Raw genomic sequence first — 19,942 nt, 5'->3', positions numbered from 1 at the left:
AAAAACAAAACAAAACAAAATGAAAAAACAAAACAAAACAAAACGGAAAAACAAAGTTTTTATAGGCCCGGAGCGGCGGCTCATGCCTGTAATCCCAGTACTTTGGGAGGCCGGGCAAGTGGATTGATTGACTCTGGGAGTTAGGTGCAACATAGCGAAATCCCGTCTCTACAAAACAATTAGCTGGACACGATGGCATGTGCCTGTAGTTCCAGAGAGCTGGGAGGCTATGGTGGGAGGATCACCTGAGCCCAGGAGGTCAGTGCTGCAATGAGCCCAGGAGGTCGGGGCTGCAGTGAGCCCTGAGGCTGGCACCACTGCACTCCCAGAAGACAGTGAGATCCTCTCTCTAAAAAAAAAAGGTTTTGTAGAGATAGGATCTCACTATATTGCCCAGGCTGGTCTCAAACTCCTGGGCTCAAGCAATCCTCCCGCCTTGGCTTTCCAAAGTGCTGGGATTACAGGCATGAGCAAAGGATTTTTTTTTTTTTTTTTTTTTTTGAGATAGAGTGCAATGGCACAATCTCGGCTCACCGCAACCTCTGCCTCCCGGGTTCAAGCGATTCTCCTGCCTCAGCCTCCCGAGTAGTTGGGATTACAGGCATGCGCCACCACATCCAGCTAATGTATTTTTAGTAGAGATGGCGTTTTGCCATGTTGGTCAGGCTGGTCTCAAACTCCTGACCTTAGGTGATCCGCCTGCCTCGGCCTTCCCAAGTGCTGGGATTACAGGCATGAGCCCCCATGCCCGGCCTTGTTTTGTTTTTTTTTTTTGAGACAAAGTTTTGCTCTTGTTGCCCAGGCTGGAGTGCAATGACACGACTCAGCTCACTGCAACCTCCGCCCCCTGGGTCCAAGCAATTCTCCTGCCTCAGCCTCCCAAGTAGCTGGGACTACAGGCACCCACCACCACACCCAGCTAATTCTTTGTATTTTTAGTAGAGATGGGGTTTCACCATGTTGGCCAGGCTGGCCTCAAACTCCTGACCTCAGGTGATCCGCCCACCTCGGCCTCCCAAAATGTTGGGATTACAGGCATGAGTACGGCCTGGATATTTATTTATTTATTTAGAGATGAAGTCTCACTCGGGCGCCCAGGCTGGAGTGCAGTGGCGCTATCTTGGCTCACTGCAAGCTGCGCCTCCTGGGTTCACGCCATTCTCCTGCCTCAGCCTCCCGAGTAGCTGGGATTACAGGCACCTGCCACCACGCCCGCCTAATTTTGTTTTTGTATTTTTAGTAGAGATGGGGTTTCACCGTGTTAGCCAGGATGGTCTCGATCCCCTGACCTCGTGATCCGCCTGCTTCCACCTCCCAAAGTGCTGGGATTACAGGCGTGAGCCACTGCACCCGGCCTGGCCTGGATATTTTTTAAAGTAGGTAATTTTATTTCCTGTTATATAAAAAATGAAAATAATTATATAAACAATATATGTTTTCGCAGGAAAATCAGTGTTAGGTAAAAACAGAAAAAATTTTAAATTATGAGGCTCGGTCTACAGGGTCAGTTAAAATTGTGTGACGTGCTTCTGGATTTGTGTGTGTGTGTGTAGAGCAGATGTATGCTCATCCTGTACACAGTGTTTTGTAACCTGATTTATTCACTGATTTATATTGAAATGCCTTTCAACAGCAACAGGCGTATTCTGCCACTTCCATGTTTGGCAGGTGTGTGTTCTGCTGGGAGTGTGTGGGTAGAGCACAGTTTTGCTCAATCCATTCTCTCTTTACGGACTTTCAGGTTGCTTTAAAATGTTTGCTATTATAAAAAGCTGGCCGGGCATGGTGGCTCACGCCTGTAATCCCAGCACTTTGGGAGGCCGAGGCGGGTGGATCACCTGAGGTCAGGAGTTCAAGACCAGCCTGGCCAACACGGTGAAACCCCGTCTCTACTAAAAATACAAAAAATTAGCTGGGCGTGGCGGCGTGTGCCTGTAATCCCAGCTACTCAGGAGGCTGAGGCAGGAGAATTGCTTGAACCCAGGTTGCAGTGAGCCAAGATTGCGCCATTGCACTCCAGCCCGGGCAACAAGAGCGAGATTCCATCTCAAAAGAAAAACAAACAAACAAACAAAAGCTGTGTGCACACACGTCTTTGTATATTCACCTGCTGGCTTCCTGCTCTCCGAGGCTGTGGTCACGCACTGCTAAGTGACTCTTCAGAGGGTGTCCCAACTTACACTTCCCCCCAAAAAGTGGGACAGTGCCCTTTTGTAGAACTCTCAACATGTCTTTCTTTTATACTTTTTTGGTTTGTTTTTGAGGCTTTTTTTTCCTTTTATTTTTCCATTTTTTGAGGACAGGGTCTCCGTCTGTCACCCACTGCAGCCTTGACCTCGCGGGCTCAAGCGATCCTCCCATCTCAGTCTCCTGAGTAGCTGGGCCCACAGGCACGTGCCACCACACTGGGCTAATTTTTTGTGTTTTTTTTTTTGTAGAAATGGGGTCTCCCTATGTTACCCAGGCTGATCTCAAACTCCTGGGCTCAAGCGATCCCCGCTTAGCCTCCCAGAGTATTGGGATTACAGGCATGAGCCACTGTGCCTGGCTACATTTCAGTCTGTTTCTGAGCCAGCACCACAGGTTTTTAAACTGGTGTTGTGGTGTTATGGTACTTCCTATTATCTAATATCTGCTCTCCCTCTTACATCTTCCTTTTCAACATTTTCCTGCTTATTCCTAATTTCTCCTTCTAGATTAATTTGAGAATCATTTTGAATCACCTACAATACATATTTATTTTTTGGTTATGCATTTCACCTGTCAGAAAGCACCAGGTCTCTGTCCCTTAGGAAGGGGCCTTTTTTTTTTCTTTTTAAAGACTGGGTCTCAGGCTGGGCACAGTGGCTCACACCTGTAATCCCAGCACTTTGGGTCACTGAGGCAGGAGTGTCACTTGGGGCCAAGAGTTCAAGCCCAGCCTGGGCAATATAACAAGACCTTACCTCTACAAAAAATAATTAGCTGGGCACAGTGTTGCATGCCCATAGTCCCAGCTACTTGGGAGGCTGAGGCAGGAAGATTGCTTGAGATGGGGTCTTGCTCTGTTGAGATGGGTCTTGCTCTGTTATCCAGACTGGAGTACAGCAGCAAGACCAAGGCTCACTGCAGCCTTGACCTACTGGGCTCAAGCAATCCTCCTGCCACAGTCTCCTGAAGCACAGGCACTACGGGCGTGAGTCACCTCGCCCAGCCCCCAATGTTGAGTCGTTTCAGTGAGAAGATGCTCAGGGCTAGACTTGGGGTGAGAGAAAACTCATCTTGAGGAAGTGAAGAGTCCTCTGATGGGGCTTCTGGGGCTGGACGCTGGAACGGAACATTCTTTTTTTTTTTTTTTTTTTTTTGGGAGACGGCTGTTGCCCAGGCTGGTGTGCAGTGGTGCGATCTTGGCTCACTGCAACCTCCATCTCCCAGGTTCAAGCGATTCTCCTGCCTCAGCCTCTGACTAGCTGGGATTACAGGTGCCCACCACCATGACCAGCTAATTTTTGTATTTTTAGTAGAGACGAGGTTTCACCACATTGGCCAGGCTGCTCTCGAACTCCTGACCTCAAGGAATCCACCTGCCTTGGCTTCCCAAAGTGCTGGTATTACAGGCGTGAGCCACTGCACCTGGCCCAGAAAATATTTTTATTTAAAGATCATTGGCTGGGCGTGGTAACTCATGCCTGTAATCCCAGCACTTTAGGAGGCCAAGGTGGGGGGATCACCTGAGGTCAGGAGTTCAAGAGCAGCCTGGCCAACTTGGTGAAACCCCGTCTCTACTAAAAATACAAAATTAGCCAGGCATGGTGGTGCATGCCTATAATCCCAGCTAATCAGGAGGCTGAGGCAGGAGAATCTCTTGAACCCGGGAGGCAGAGGTTGCAGTGAGCCAAGGCCATGACATTGCACTCCAGCCCGGGTGACAAGAGTGAAACTCTGTCTCAAAAAAAAAAAAAAAAAAAAAAAAAAAAAATCATTTACTTCTGATTTAAGAGAACTAAGAATTTTCAGCCGGGCTTGGTGGCTCAAGTGTGTAATCCCAGCACTTTGGGAGGCTGAGATGGGCGGATCTTGAGGTCAGGAGATCGAGACCATCCTGGCTAACAAGGTGAAACCCCATCTCTACTAAAAATGCAAAAAAGATTAGCCGGGCGTGGTGGCGCATGCCTGTAGTCCCAGCTACTCAGGAGGCTGAGGCAGGAGAATGGCAGGAACCTGGGAGGTGGAGCTTGCAGTGAGCCAAGATCGCGCCACTGCACTCCAGCCTGGGCGACAGAGTGAGACTCCATCTCAAAAAAAAAAAAAAAAAAAAAGAGAGAACCAAGAATTTTCAGTGGTGGGGACTTGGGGAATAGAGATGAATTTAAGTCTATAAAGCACGATTACAAGATATAAACGGAACTGAGAAAAATAACGTTGTAACGATCAGCATTCTTGCTGAATGGGCCTGCATAGCACTAGATTATAAAAAATAAAAGAACTACCTGGAAGACAGCACGGTAGTATCTTGGTCCCAGAGACCTACTGAAGGTGTGACGATAGCAAAGTGAGAGGTTTCTGTACACGTGCTCGTGATCCATGCTGCAGGGCAGCGTGTATTTGACACGACTACCTATCTAACCGAGTCTAGTGAAATGCCGTGTGGCATCCGGACATGCGAGGCCACCTATGGATCACCTTTGAGCATCCCAAGGAGCAATGACTTGAGATTACAAAATGAAGGAAAACATGGGTGTCGTTCCTCAGTCGAGACACGAAACAACTCTCATATCTAGGTACCAATATGCCACAGGATTCCCTTTTTAGACATGTTTTTAAGATGTACTTCCTCATCCCTCCCACGACCAAAGGGCTCTGCTTGAAAATTAAATTCAACTTATGTTTTCAGAATTTGCTTTTCGGTGAATTTCTTTCTTTCTTTCTTTCTTTTTTTTTTTTGAGATGGAGTTTTACTCCATCACCCAGGCTGGAGTGCAGCGGCACGATCTTGGCTCACTGCAACCTCCGCCTCCTGGGTTCAAGTGATTCTCTTGCCTCAGCCTCCCAGTCCCCCGAGTAGCTAGGATTACAGGCACCCACCACCACACCTGGCTAATTTTTATTTTACTTTTTTTTGAGACGGAGTCTCACTCTGTTGCCCAGGCTGGAGTGCAGTAGCACAATCTCAGCTCACTGCAACCTCTGACTCCCAGGTTCAACTGTTTCTCCTGCCTCAGCATCCCGAGTAGATGGGATCACAGGCACCCACCACCACACTCAGCTAATTTTTTTTATTTTTAGTAAAGATGGGACTTCACTGTATTAGCCAGGATGGTCTTGATCTCTTTGACCTCGTGATCCGCCTGCCTCGGCCTCCCAAAGTGTTGGGATTACAGGCGTGAACCACTGCGCCTGGTCATACCTGGCTAATTTTTGTATTTTTGGTAGATACGAGGTTTCGCCATGTTGGCCAGGCTGGTCTCAAACTCCTAACCTCAGGTCATCCACTCACCTCAGCCTCACAAAGTGCTGGGATTAGAAGCGTGAGCCACCATGCCCAGCATTTTCAGTGAATTTCAAGATACATATTGAAATAACCTGGCTGGGCACAGTGGCTTACTCCTGTAATCCCAGCATTTTGGGAGGCCGAGGTGGGCGGATCACAAGGTCAGGAGTTTGAGACCAGCCTGACCAACATGGTGAAACCCCATCTCTACTAAAAATACCAAAATTAGCAGGGCGTGGTGGTGCATACCTGTAATCCCAGCTACTCAGGAGGCTGAGGCAGGAGAATCTCTTGAACTTAGGAGGCAGAGGTTGCAGTGAGCAGAGATCGCACCATTGCATGACAGAGGGAGACTGTCTCAAAAAAAAAAAAAAGAAATGACCTGAGAGCATAGGGTCTTCGAAAATCTAGTAATCCAAGTTAGTTTTTTCAGTATTCCATAGAATATCATCCTTCCTTTTATATGTAAACAAAGTTAACGCAGTGACTGACTTTTAACATCCAATATAAAATCAAGATGACAGTATCCTGGACTCAGAATGTCAGAGCAATGGCCAGGTAAGTTCTTTCACAGGGCGATCAACAGGCTTTTGGTAACTTTCACAACCCATGGACACTTTCCTGCTGAGTAAAGTAATACATTAAATCCAAACCTCGGCCGGGTGCAGTGGCTCCCGCCTGTAATCCCAGCACTTTGGGAGGCTGAGGTGGGCAGATCACGTGAGGTCAGGAGTTCAAGACCAGCCTAGCGAACATGGTGAAACCCCCATCTCTACTAAAAATACAAAAAATTAGCCGGGTGTGGTGGTGGGCGCCTGTGATCCCAGGTGCTCAGGAGGCTGAGGCAGAATCGCTTGAACCCGGGAGGCAGAGCTTGCGGTGAGCCGAGATTGCGCCATTGCACTCCAGCCTAGGCAACAGAGTGAGACTTCGTCTCAAAAAAAAAAAAAAAAAAATCCAAACCTCCCCTCTCATACGTTCGTTAGGCCAGGCCAGGCTCACCAGCGAGAAACAATTCAGCTCTGGCTGGTTGGTTAGAAACAAATCTTGACACGAATCAAAGATCTCGTTCTTGTGCAATACCGATCAATTTATTTCCTTCCCTGGGAATGAGGGGGTACTATGAATTTCCAAAGGAAAAACGCTCATTTTTGGTCTTTTAAGCAGGCAGACAGGCGCTGGGCACATGCCTGGCGGATGCCATTCACGGCTAGTTCCCAGGTACGGGCAGGGACCTCGCATGGCTGTGGTTACCCAGGGCTGGCAGGGGGCAGTCAGAGCTCTTTCCATTTCCCACAACTGCCTGGCCACCTAGATCTAAAACGCAGAGAGAGAGGACGTGCAGGGGGTGGCTCTGGAGTTACAAAGCTGCCCCCGAAGCCTGCTGGATAGGACACGGGTCTAGGGAAGGACATTTCTCCATTCAGGTATTACATGTGGGGCTGAGAGATCTGGCCATCATCTCGGGAATCCAAAAATCAGATTGAAAAGCAAGGTTTCCTCACGTTCTGTGAAAGGGACTGCTGGGTTCAGTGTCCACGTAAAACAAATCTCAACTGGTTGAATACGCACTGATTTTCAAGAATGGGTAAGACAGATGGGAAATATATACATATCTATTTACCATCTGTCTTACTAGTACATATACATTTGTATTGGGAAATATATATATATATATATAAATTTATATGGTTGGTACCAGCGGAAGAAAAATGAAGATAAAACTAAAACCCCAAGTTAAATGTCCCATCCTATGAAACATCTCCCTGAGAAAAATTATTCTCAAGTTAACTTTTATTCTCTGGTGCACTCTTAGGAGTTTACATTGGCTTCTGAAACTTCCTAATCAGCCCCAGCCTCCAACTCCCTCTGGTTCCACTGAACGAGGGGCCTGCTAACCGTGCCTCAGTTCACTCTTCTCAGTAGACAAAGGGTCCCTGCTCTCAAAACATGAATGCTCTAACCTGAGGCAGGGACACAGAGACACACGTGTGCAAGGGCCTACCGGGACTGTGCGTTTATCTGGGAATTCATTTTCTGGGGCGAAGGAAAGGTGATGGGCAGGCTGGCTGGGGAAAGATTAGGGAACAGGAGCCCCAAACTCCCCAGAGGCCTGGGGAGGAAGGGGCACCCAGAAACTTTAACAAAAGGCAAGTTTTGAATCTGGTTGTTGATAACAAGAATCGAAATGTCCTAGGCCCTGTGTGGGAAACGTACCGCACGGAGGAGCGGTCTTGAGGAAAGGCCCTGTCGCGTTTCACGTGACATGCCCCGGATCTCTTGCCCTAACAGTGGCTCAAAAAAAATGCAACAGAGTAATGATGTTGTGGGCTCTAAGGGTCTCCGCAAAGCCTCATCCGCCTCATAAGCGGATTCTAGTCTCTGGGTTTCACCGCCAGCCTGCCACGGGGTGAGCCAGCTTACAAAGCGCTCATGCGTGAAGGTTAGGTAAAAGCAAGCCGCCCAGCTCCCCTGCAGGCAGGCGGATGGACAAACAGCACTGCTGGGACCCTGCTCGGCCATGGGGGAAGGACACACACAGCCTGGGTGAGTCGCCGAATCACTGTACCGAGTGGAAGATGTCAGAGGAAACCACGTACGCACTGCAGGAGGCCATTATGCAAAGCTCTAGAAGATGCAAATTAACCTACAGTGACTGAAGGCAGGTCAGTGGTTACCTGGGGACAGGTGGGGCAAGGAGGGGTCGGAGGGGGGTTACACAGGACACAGGGAACTCTGGGGTCTGGGCATCTACACTGCTTGGACTGCAGGGATGGCTTCAGGTGTTTATACGTATTTCAAAACTCATCAAATTGTACTCTTTAAGTATGTACAGTTCAGTGTATGTCAATGATACTGCAATAAAATTGTTACCCACAGAAAGGAAACAAAAAGCAGCCCAACGCGAAAAAGTCGATCCTGTGCCCTGAGCACAGGCAGTCCTGAGGTGCGAGCGGTTTCCCACCAGGCTCTTCTTGGCCTTTAGAGAACTTCAGCCCCTCTCTGCTGTTTCCTGTCGCTGGCATCCACTTTCCCATCTCACAATATTTTCTCCTGTCTGGTCTCCTGTATCTGAAATCCACTGCTACGGGATCTCCCCTCTTTCTGGAAAATGTTCATTAAACAGGAAACAAACCCACCCTTTAAGCATCTTCCTTTCTTGCATGAAGCTGAGTAACTCACCATCTGCCCTTGCTTGCAGGCAGCTCAGCTAGACTGCCCAAAGCCACACTGTCCAGTATGGAAGCCCTGGCCACATGTTTACATTACTTAAAATAAAACACAGCGGGCATGGTGGCACGAGCCTGTAGTCCCAGCTACTCGGGAGGCTGAGATGGGAGGATTGCTTCGGTCCAGGAGTTTGAGACCAGTCTGGGCAACATGGCGAGACCTCATCTCTGAAACAAGTAAATACAACTAAAAACCCAGTTCCTCAGTTCCATGAGTCACGCCTAAAATGCTCAACGGCCCTCTCTCCATGAGTCACACCGAAAATGCTCAACAGCCCTATGTGGCCAGCAGCTACTGAAGTGGACAGCACCAAATACAACATTTCCATCATCCCAGAACGTTCTGTCAGACAGAAAGGCTGCTCCAAAGAGACAGTCCTTGACCTTCAAGAACTGCATAGTTTGGTGAGATGTGCGCAGAGGCAGAGGAAAGCTGGCTTCCCCTTATCCACACACACAGATGGCCAGCATCTCCGGGTGTGCCGAGAAAGAGAAACAACAGGCTCAGGCTGAATGAACCAGAGGGTGCCGGCCCCTTGTTGGCAGGGAGCAGCTTAACTTGCGGAAGCCGGGAGAGAGGCCTGGTGGGGGCCTAGCTCCCCAGGCAGGGGCGGCAGAGTGGGTGATGGGGGCTTCTCTGCAGGTGCACTGGGGAGGCAGACACCAGCGAATCAGGCAGAGACGGGAACTGGCCAGGTAAACCCCAAGGGTGGGGTGGAGGCAGGTGCTCTAGGAGGCAGGAGCTGCAGGTCTGCAGAATGGGGGCGGCCAGAAGACCAGAGGCAGATGAGGCTGGTGAGAGGTGGGCCCAGCGGGGGGCCACCTGGGGGAGACAGCCTCACTCTGTCCACCCGGTGTCCTAGCCCACCTTGTCACTCAGATCCCCTCATGTTATCACCATCTGAGATGTCCAGTCTGCCCCAGGAGAGCAATCAGCTAATCCCCCTGCCTGGAATTCAGCCTAGCACTCAGAGACCAGACATGCTTTGTGAGGGTTCTCTGGGCTGGCAAAGTGGCGGGGGTGGGAGTGGCCGGAAGACCCTGGATTGGTGGTGACTAGAAGCAGAAGGCAGCAAAGGAGATGAAAAGTGGGGACATTAAAGAACTCCTGAGGTTGGCCGGGCGTGGTGGCTCATGCCTATAATCCCAGCACTTTGGGAGGCCGAGATGGGCAGATCACGAGTTCAGCAGATCGAGACCATCCTGGCTAACACGGTGAAACCCCGTCTCTACTAAAAATACAAAAAATTAGCCAGGCGTGTTGGCGGGACCTGTAGTCCCAGCTACTCGGGAGGCTGAGGCAGGAGAATGGCATAAACCCGGGAGGTGCAGCTTGCAGTGGGCCGAGATTGCGCCACTGCACTCCAGCATGGGTGACAGGAGCAAGACTCCGTCTCAAAAAAAAAAAAAAAAAAAAAAGAACTCCTGAGGCCAAAAGAACACCAGGACCTAGTGGTGGCTGGATACTCGGGGTGACAAGGGGAGCTCGGGACCCCAATTTTCTTTTTTTTTTTCTTTTTTTTTGAGACGGAGTCTCCCTCAATTGCCCAGGCTGGAGTGCAGTGGCATTGCAATCTCGGCTCACTGCAACCTCCACCTCCTGTGTTCAAGCGATTCTCCTGCTTCAGCCTTCCAAGTAGCTGGGATTACAGGCGTGCATCACCATGCCCAGCTAATTTTTGTATTTTTAGTAGAGACGGGGTTTCATCATATTGGCCAGGCTGGTCTCGAACTCCTTACCTCATGATCCACCCGCCTCGGCCTTTCAAAGTGTTGGGATTACAGGCGTGAGCCACTGTGCCCGGCTTTGGGACCCCAACTTTCAACAGGGCAAAGGAAAACAAGTCTGGAGAGCCGGCACCCCATGCAGCTCCTAGCAAGCTTCTGTAGTGATTTTCATGTACTAACAGCTCATCCTCCTACCCTGGTAATAAATGGGAACCTGGGAAAGGGGCCCATCCAAAAATCTTGCGCCCCTCACCTGATGCCCGTCTGGCACAGATTAAGGATCTAGCAGGCTCTGCACGCCATGGGTCTTCCTGCTGAGGCCTGAGGACATGCCCCGTGTCTGGTCCCCAGGGCCCATGAGCCAGACTGAGGCACAGCTGCAAAGTGACTGACTTGTGCTGTCGCAATGGTCAAGGTCACAAAGAGCAGAGAACGAGGGGCCACCCGCAGAACACAGGACACAACAAGGACAAAGGGACCCCTGAGCCCCTTACACAGCCAGAGAAAGAAGCATGGGAAGATGCCCTCACTTGGGAAGTTGGGTGAGGAGTGTTAATTCTGCAACCTTTCTGTACGTATTTCAAAATGGTTTTTAAAAACTTAAAAATGAAACAGATATTTCATTTAGAAATCTTAATTTTGGAAGAACTGACTTCTCTCAGCTCTCGGCCCTGTCTGACTGCTGCTAGCGTGGCCCGGGGGCTCCCGCGGCGGAGCAGCAGAGGGGCAGGCTGCGCCCAGCAGCCTCCAGGCCACTTCTGCCTCTGTCCCGTGTTCTCTCTGGGGGGCAGGTACCTCCTTCTCCATGGTTCCTACATGTATTTGCTCCACTTTTTAGGGAGACTGCTGTACTCCTGGTGAGTGGTACAGCTACACCAGGCCAGCTTTTAGAGGCACCTAGGAAAGGCAGCTCTGGCAGCCCCGTCTTGATAGCTTCATTTAAAAAATATTTTTTAAAAAAACTGTTCTTAATATCATAACATGGCAGGAAAAGAAATCACATACTCTGGCCAAGCAGTGGTGAATTTACTATCTGTCATATGAAAAACAAAAATAAAAATTTCTGATTCAGCATCTTAATTCATTTATGGAAAAGACTTCCTGCAGATCGTCTGGGGCAGAGGAAAAAAAAAGAAGAAAAAATGGCAGACTGATAATCTCTGTAGAGTGGGATTATGGTGTTTGTTTTCTCCAGCTGAATCCTACCCAAATATTCTATGAAATGGATGACATTTATTTGTTTATTTTTTATTTTTTATCTATTTATTTATTTTGAGACAGAGTCTCACTCTTGTCGCCCAGGCTGGAGTGCAGTGGTATGATCTTGGTTCACCACAACATCCACCTCCTGGGTTCAAGTGATTCTCCTGCCTCAGCCTCCTGAGTGTCGGGACTACAGGAGCCTGCTGCTACACCTGGCTAATTTTTTTTTTCTTTTTTTTTTTTTAAGTAGAGACAGGGTTTTGCCAGGTTGGCCAGGCTGGTCTCAAACTCCTGACCTGAGATGAGGAGGTCAGGAGTTCAATGTCAAATGTTGGGAGGCTGAGGTGGGAGGACTGCTTGAATCCAGGAGTTTGAGACCAACCTGGGCAACATGGTGCGACCTCATCTCTTGCCTGCCTCAGCCTACCAAAGTGCTGGGATTACAGACATGAGAGCCACTGCGCCTGGCCGGTAACTTTTATTTAACTCGGAAAAAATACGTTTTGGATAAAACTGTCTTCCCTTGCATCCTTTCCTTACATAGCATCAAATGCCGAATGATCAGCAAACATCACGATTTGGTCTTGTTGAGAGAACACCCACTCCAGCTGCCTGCCATGAGCCTGGGGGGTGTTACCAGCAGCAGTTTCTTTAGGGTTAAGAAGATTTTAAGGCAAATAATGACTACTAATACTCACATGTCATCTCTCACACCTTATTTTTCCTCTTGTAAGCTAAGCAGTTGATCACTACAGGAGAAGGGCTCTTTGCTGCCCGGGTAAGCACGGCAAATGTGGTGGCTCTGCCTCGCCCTCCTCTGGAGCTGCACCGGATGGTGCGTGTGGAGGCAGCATCTGCTTCTTGCCAGCCCCCACCCCGTTCAGCTGCTGTTTCCCACCTTCTTCTTTTCCACTGGGAAATAACTTGAAGGTTTTAAAAAACTTTGTATCAGAACCTGCACAACCAGAAACTGCACTGTCTGGTAGGCGGCTAGCAATGTCCGGTGCCTGCCGTCCACGGCGGCCCTGAGAACCCGTCAAGGGCTCTGCCCTGACTCTGCTACATCTGCCTGCCCACAATTCTCCAGGCAACCAACAGCCAGTGATGGTGCTTGGATCTTGAGATAAAACTGACTTGCAAAGTCTGCGGCCACTGCAGCCCAGCAAGGGGAAGAGGATGGACCCAGGGTGTGTGGCTCCCGAGGGCCGGGCTGACACTCAGGCTGGGGTCTGCAGACTCCACGGCTTGGGTCAGTCTCTCGGGAGACCCCACCCTCTCTAGCTCCTGTCACTCCCATACACTCAGCTGCCTGTTATCAGAGCACACTGGGAGTCACTGTGGTTATGACTGGCAAGAAGATGGGAACAGGGATGTCTGCTCTGCTCAGGCTTTTATAAAACCCTGCAGATTCTGTCTGCTCAGAGGCTGCAGTGGCTCAGGTTACCCATCTCTGACTAAGCCTTCTTGAGCAGAGTGGCTGGGGACGGAGCTTCTGCTGACAGCTCACCCAGGAGCTCCTCTGCAACAAGACACGCCTGCAGCGTGTGACGTCCCGCTCCCCTCTTATCAGATACACGTCTATGTGATCACAAGTCCCTGCTTAGAAAAGACACCGACCCACAGGGCACAATGGTCTACAAAGTTGGAAATGAAGGTCTGCTTGATTCAGTAGAGGAGTAGGCATGCCAAATGTTGACAGCATCGATCCCTTTTCCTTAGTTGTAAAGCCCTGAGGTCTTTCCAAGGGCACCCTGTTAGCGTTTAATCACAGCCTCCATGCTGGCCAAGCATTGGCTGGCTTTGGGGCTCGGCTCCCAAAGCTCTTGGTGCAGCTTCTCTAAAGCACTGGGGCAATGGTGGGTCTCAGACTAAAGGTGATAGCTTTGCAAACCACATGCACACCCGCCAGCTCGGTTCAGCGGGAGCCCTGTGGGAGGGCAGATGCACTCAGGGCAGCTTGCATGTGAACCGCACAGAGCCGGGCAGCGCCTATCCTGTGCAGAGCTCATTTTTAACAGGCAAGGTTATAATTCCTAGCCTTAACGTTGTCCATCTTGATTTTCTCCTTTCAGTGCCTTCTCGTCCACTATACTGACCACACAGGTAAAAGGTGAAAAAAAGAAACCCACCCGAAATCTAGGTCAGGTCACTGAGTGTGGGAGAGAAGTGGAGGGCGCTGCCCAGCACAGGGGGCAGCCACAGCTCCACAGCTGAGCGAGGGCAGCCCTGGCACTCCAGGCTTCTGGGGAGCAGCGCTCCGGTGCCTGCAGCTGCCTGACATGGAAGCAAGTGCCAAGGCCGGCGTCGGGTTCACGCTGCACCCTGGCTGGGCACTTCTGGGGTGGGTGACCTCGGTTCAGCCCTTCCACTTCTCAGGACAAGTTTCCTTCCCAGTAAAATGCCTACAGTCACCCTGAGCTCCAAAATCCATGAACCTTTGCGTTTCCTCAGGTTGACAGCTTTAACTCAGTTTTGCTGGAACCGGGGCATTCCAATCAACGCATAACCGCCTCCCGACAGACACGAAGCTCAAACGCAACAGAAACCGCAGGAAAGGAGGAACGATACAACATACTGTTATGATTTTTATAAACACGCTTTAAACCAAACTAGGCCATAAATCACCTTGGTTTCAGAAAAAGCCAAAATACTGACACAATCTTGTATTTTCCTATTAAAGTCAAGAATGTGTTAAGCTGAATTAATTGAAAAGGAATTGAAGCTCATTTCCTAAGACACTTGTATTCGTAAGCCAAACAGCATTACCTAACTCCTAGAACGAGAGAATTTCTGGGCTTAGAGATCGCCTAGTGCAATTCACTCCTTTGATGGAAAATCAAACCCCAGGCAGGCGACAGCCCAAGGTCACAGAGGCAAAGCAGGGATGGGAACCAGCCTCCCTGAACCTGTTTGTGACAAAGGGCGAGGCTCTGGGCCCACACACAGGCAGGCCGAGCTCAGTATCTGATGGTGAATGAATGAAGCTAAGTGGTGCTCCCCACAGGGCCCGGCTCTTGTAACTGCTTCACAAATAAGCGATTTCCAGGTTATGGAGACATCCTAGCACAGAATTAAACGCTTCAAACTCAGACTTTTAACTCCTCAGAAGCCAGAGTGGAGTTTCTCAGCCCTGGCTACATCAGCTAACAATCTCGCCAAGCAAGGAACCAAGGCGGCAAAGAGATCACCTCCAGAAACTCGAGTGTTCCTTCTGCTGACAGAGGAGCAGCCCGCCTGCGGCCTTGTTCTGTGTTTACATCAACCACCCAATTCACCCATGTCACAGACCTTCAAAATACGGGATTAGGGACAAGGGAAAGGTCTCCAACATCATCCACAGACGGCTGCAGCCCCTAAGAACACCAAAAGATTCCTTTTCTAGATGGGTTTAGAATGGCAGCCAACAGAGGTAGCACTTGGGGTCGGGAAAGGGTTTTGACTAAACACACGCACGAAAGCAAAGGGAATTGGCATGCAGAGGTGGGTGGGGAGGGGAGAGTGAGGCCTGGCTTTGAAGCTGAGCTCCCCGGGGATGACGCCAGGCACATCGGGTTTGGGGCTGAAGGTTCAGGGCTGGGGGCCCGGAGGAGGGGGCCAGGGCCCAGGCCTGGGCGGAAAAGGGGGTCCCCGGGAGTCGGGGTGGGGTCCCGGGGCAGGCGGGGGGGTGCTCTAGGGAGGTGTCTCACGGCGGGCAGAGGGGGTGGGGAAGTCCCGGGGCGGGGTCCAGGGGGTCCAGGCGGGTCTCGGGGCGGGGTCTGGGGGTCCGGGGGTCGCGAGGTCCGGGGTGCCGGAGCGGGGTCTGGGGTCGGGACGGGTGTTGGGTCCGGGGCCCGGGGCTGACTGGGGGTCCGGGACGGGGATGCGGGCGGGTCCCGCGGCCCACGCACCTCCTCCGCCTGCCTGCGCAGCGCCTTCTCGCGCTCGTACTGGGTGAGCAGCTGCTCGTTGTCCTCGCGCAGCAGCTCCAGCTCCACCTCGTGCTCCTGGTTCTCGCTGAGCACCGAGTCTAGGTTCTCCAGCACGTTCACCACTAGCGGCATGAGCTCCTTGACCACCTCCTCGTCGTAGCAGTGGATGAGGCGCTCGAACTCGCGGTAGATGGAGCCCGCCAGGCCCGACACCCGCTCCGACATCACCGAGCCGGAGCAGTAGTCGTCCTGGTACACCACCACGCCGCCGCCCTCGTCCATCTGGATCTCCATCATCGCGGCCACCGCCGCCGCCAGCGCGGCTCGCTATCCGGCCGGCGCGCCCGGCCCTCCCCGGCTGCCTCAGGTTCCGCAGGCCGAGGCCCGTCGCCTCCCGCAGCTGCTGTCGCCTCAGGGCTCCACCGCCGCCGCTGCCGAGGCTGCGCCCGTCACTCACTCGCCGGAAGTCCCGCCCTCCAGCCGGAGGGGGCGGTGCCCGCGCGTCCCGCCGCAGCCGCGCCGCCAGGGGGCGCAGGGGCCGTGACGTCAGAGGAAGCCGGGCTTCGGGCCGGAAGCGCGGCTGAGCGTGGCAGAGGGAGCTCTCGGCCAGGCTGGTGGGATCCGCGGGGCTGCAGCGGTCGCTTCCCCCAGCGCGCGGTAGCTTGATCACGTCCCCGCCACCCTCGGCTTCCAGTGACCTCGGTCGTGTCTCCAGGCTCTGCACACTTCGGCGGACTTGGGTGAAGGCTCAGCGCCTGCGCCTCAACCCCGGCCGCCCTGATGAGCCTACGTTCCCAACAGCACCGCGCCCCGCTCAGTCCGCGCTCAGCGCCTCCCCTCTCCTAGTGCCTTCCCCACTCAGCTGGCTCCTCCTGGGATTCTGTGAATGCACCCTCAGCGCCCATCTCATCCTGAAACCCAGCAGCGCGGCCTCCTTCCTTTCGCTCACTTCTCCCTACTGCACTGACTGCTTCAGATTTTTTTTTTTTTGAGATGGAGTCTTGCTCTGTCGCCCAGGCTGGAGTGCGGTGGCGCGATCCTGGCTCACTGCAAGCTCCGCCTTCCGGGTTCAAGTGATTCTTCTGCCTCAGCCTCCGGAGTAGCTGGGATTACAGACCAGCTAATTTTGTATTTCTAGTAGAGACGCGGTTTCGCCATGTTGGCCAGGCTGGTCTCAAATTCCTGATCTCAAGTGATCCGCCCGCCTCGACCTCCCAGAGTGTTGGGATGACAGGCGTGAGCCACCGCGCCCGTCCAGATTTTCGGTTTCTTTTCAGCTATGTGCAATCTGTTTAACCCATCCACTGGGTTATTAATTGCAGCGATTTTTTTTGAGACGGTGTTTCGCTCTTGTCGCCCAGGCTGGAGTACAATGACGCGATCTCGGCTCACTGCAACCTTCGCCTCCTGGGTCCAAGCGATTCTCCTGCCTCAGCCTCCTGAGTAGCTGGGACTACAGACACGCGCCATTAACGCCCGGCTCATTTTTTTGTATTTTTAGTAGAGACGGGGTTTCACCATGTAGGCCAGGCTGCTCTTGAACTGCTGACCTCAAGTGATCCACCCGCCTCCCTCGGCCTCCCAAAGTGCTGGGACTACAGGCGTGAGCCACTGCACCCTGCCAATGATTCTATTTTTTGTCCTATTTGATTTCTTATATTCTAGCAGTTTTGATAGGCTCTTATACTTCCAACCACATATTTATCTTTAAGCTTTGTGTGTGCCTCATAACTACAGTATCTGCAGCCTTTGCAGGTCTGATTCTGCATGTCATCCTGGTTGACTCTTGGCTCAGGGTCTCCTTTCCCCATTCTGAGCTAGTGTCCTCAGGACTTTTGTCTCTGGAAGTACTTGAGGCCTGAACTTAAAATGTGTTGCTCCGTAAGATTTGCACTTTATTTTGCTGGGCAAGGGGGACACCATGAACCCAAGACTTTGAAACTTAATTTGGGAGCCACACATGTATTGTGAATTCTGATGAAACCACATCAGTGACTATTTAATGCTAATAAAAATGGCCACTTACCGTCTTTCACCTACTGAAATGCTCATCAGTTCAGATCCTCTCATCCTAATCTGATTGCACCTAAACAGTAACTCCCATAGCTGACACCCTACTGATTTTTTTTTTGTTCAGTTTTTAGAGGCAGGGTCTCACCCTGTTGCTCAGACTGGAGGCACTGGCATGATCAGGGCTCACTTGAACTCTTAGGCTCAAGTGATCCCACCTCAGCCTCCTAAGTAGTTGGGTCTACAGGTGTGCGCCACCACTGCTCGGCCAATTTTAAAAACATTTTTGTAGAGACAGAAGTCTCACTGTTACTCTGGCTGGTCTTGAATTCCTGGCCTCAAGCGATCCTCCCCCTTGCCCTCCCAAAGTGCTTAGATGACAGGTGTGAGCCACCATGCCAGGCTCTATTGTGGTTTTCACATTTTCTCCTTGCAACATAATTTGCAGTATAGATGTTCAACCATCCCACTAAGAGGTTTCAGCCTCAGATTCCAATTTCCTGGGATCCCAAGTGACTTAATTTTGCCAAATCTCCATTTCTTTCTCTTTTTTTTTTTTCTGAGATGGAGCCTCAGTCTGTCACCCAGGCTGGAGTGCAGTGGCGCCATCTCAGCTCACTGTTACTTCTGCCCCCCGTGTTCAAGCCATTCTCCTGCCTCAGCCTCCCAAGTAGCTGGGACTACAGGCATGTGCTACCACGCCTGGCTAATTTTTGTAATTTTTAGTAGAGACGGGGGTTTCACCATACTGGTCAGACCAGTCTCAAACTCTTGACCTCAGGTGATCCACCCACCTCGGCCTCCCAGTGTTGGGATTACAGGCATGAGCCATCACACCTGGCCCCAAATCTCCATTTCTAAGCCTGCAAAACTGAGCCTAAAGTATCCAGCCTATTAGGAATGTCAGCTAATCCATGAAAGGAGCATGGCGCCATCTCTAGCAAATAACGTGCGATAAAGGTTACGGAGAGTTGTGAGGTTCCATAAAGTGAAAATGACGAGGCTGGGCAAATAGATGTAATCTATAATTCTTCCTGGTGAACAAGTTAGAGCAAGCTTGCATTTTGGGGGATGTTTAAAGCTTCTGCTTTACACCTTTGAGAAATTTGAGCCCTTTGAATTCCTGAGGTAGCACACTACAGTAGGAGCAATGCTACCACAGGGAAAGGCCAACAGACTTGGCCATCAACTCAACTGATTATCACTACCATGATTGCGCAGATTTGTTACTTGAAGTTGGTTAAAATGAAATTTTAACAAGATGCTGGATAATTCTTGATGCTTATGGAATCATACAACTGGTCTTCTCCTGAAAGTTGGTGCTGAATTAGAACTTCTTACAGCTGGGCATAGTGGCTTACACCTGTAATCCCAGCACTTTGGGAGGCCGAGGAGGGAGGATCGCTTGAATCCAGAAGCTTCAGACCAGCCTGGGCAACATGGTGAAACCCAGACTCTACCAAAAAAAAAAAAAAAAAAAAAAAAAAAAATCAGCCAGGTGTGGTGGTGCATGCCTGCAGTCCCAGCTACTTGGGAGGCTGAGGTGGGAGGATCACTTGAGCCTGGGAGGTTGAGGCTGCAGTGAGCAGAGACTGTGCCACTGCACTCCAGCCTGGGTGACAGAATGGCTCTGTCTAAAAAAAAAAGAAGAAAGAACTTCTAGTAATAGAGGTGGCTTCCTTTCGGATTCAGAAATACTCTTTGGGATGCAACTTTTTCTCATTAAAATACCTTAAAATGTAAGATGGACATGTAAGATCTAAGTTTCTAAAATTCAACTTTAATTTCTAAGTATCTGCCCTGACGCCTGCTAAGAGGTCACACAGTTAGTTCCCTGTGATGTTCCTCTCATCTTCATGAGCTGAGTTTTAGAGAGCATCTTTAGATAGCACTTTGTAGCCACACATTAAACAGGAATATTTCAATGATGATCTTCAAGATGGTCAGGATTATGAGTGCAGAAGAAATTAAGCAGCCAGCATGGGAGGAAGCATCTACACACTCACAGGGTGTGACCTACCAGGTACACCACAAAGATTATACAGCAAAGTTACCTGACATCAAAAGAGCCTGTGTATTCCTGGACAAGGCACGGGGCTTGAGGTGGCAACCCTTCGGGATCTGTTATTCACACCCTCACCGTGTACCAGGTGACGCCACCCACGTCCTTCTAGACTTGGCCACTGCCAGGCCTCTGGAGACAGAGGAGTTGTGACTCTCAGAGGTTTCCATGCTTGCTGATGGCTTTGGCAGCGGCTAGAAATAGGAAACTTAGCATGTCATTGCCGAGCCCGGTTCTCGGAACTCGCTCTATACCCTGTGGATGAACAAGTGAAGACGGTGTTTCAGTTAATGCATGTTGATTTTCTTTCTCAAGCGTTGACTTTAATCTC

General features: G+C 50.8%; 1 protein-coding gene across 11 annotated transcripts in view; it reads right to left on the bottom strand.

Annotated features, from left to right (window-relative positions):
• MAPK8IP3 (mitogen-activated protein kinase 8 interacting protein 3) overlaps window positions 1–16,005 on the bottom strand; it is a 63,388-nt gene extending 47,383 nt beyond the window's left edge. For all 11 annotated transcript variants that reach the window (XM_054534505.2, XM_063717471.1, XM_054534508.2 and 8 more), the window contains exon 1: window positions 15,519–16,005. In XM_054534505.2, coding sequence (XP_054390480.1) covers window positions 15,519–15,836 — 318 coding nt within the window. In that variant the 5' untranslated portion in view covers window positions 15,837–16,005. The remainder of the gene's footprint in view (window positions 1–15,518) is intronic.
• Window positions 16,006–19,942: the final 3,937 nt, after the last annotated feature.

Source organism: Pongo abelii, chromosome 18 (assembly GCF_028885655.2).
Source record: "Pongo abelii isolate AG06213 chromosome 18, NHGRI_mPonAbe1-v2.0_pri, whole genome shotgun sequence".
NCBI classification, from domain to species: domain Eukaryota; kingdom Metazoa; phylum Chordata; class Mammalia; order Primates; family Hominidae; genus Pongo; species Pongo abelii.
This window is presented reverse-complemented; position numbering and strand designations above follow the sequence as displayed.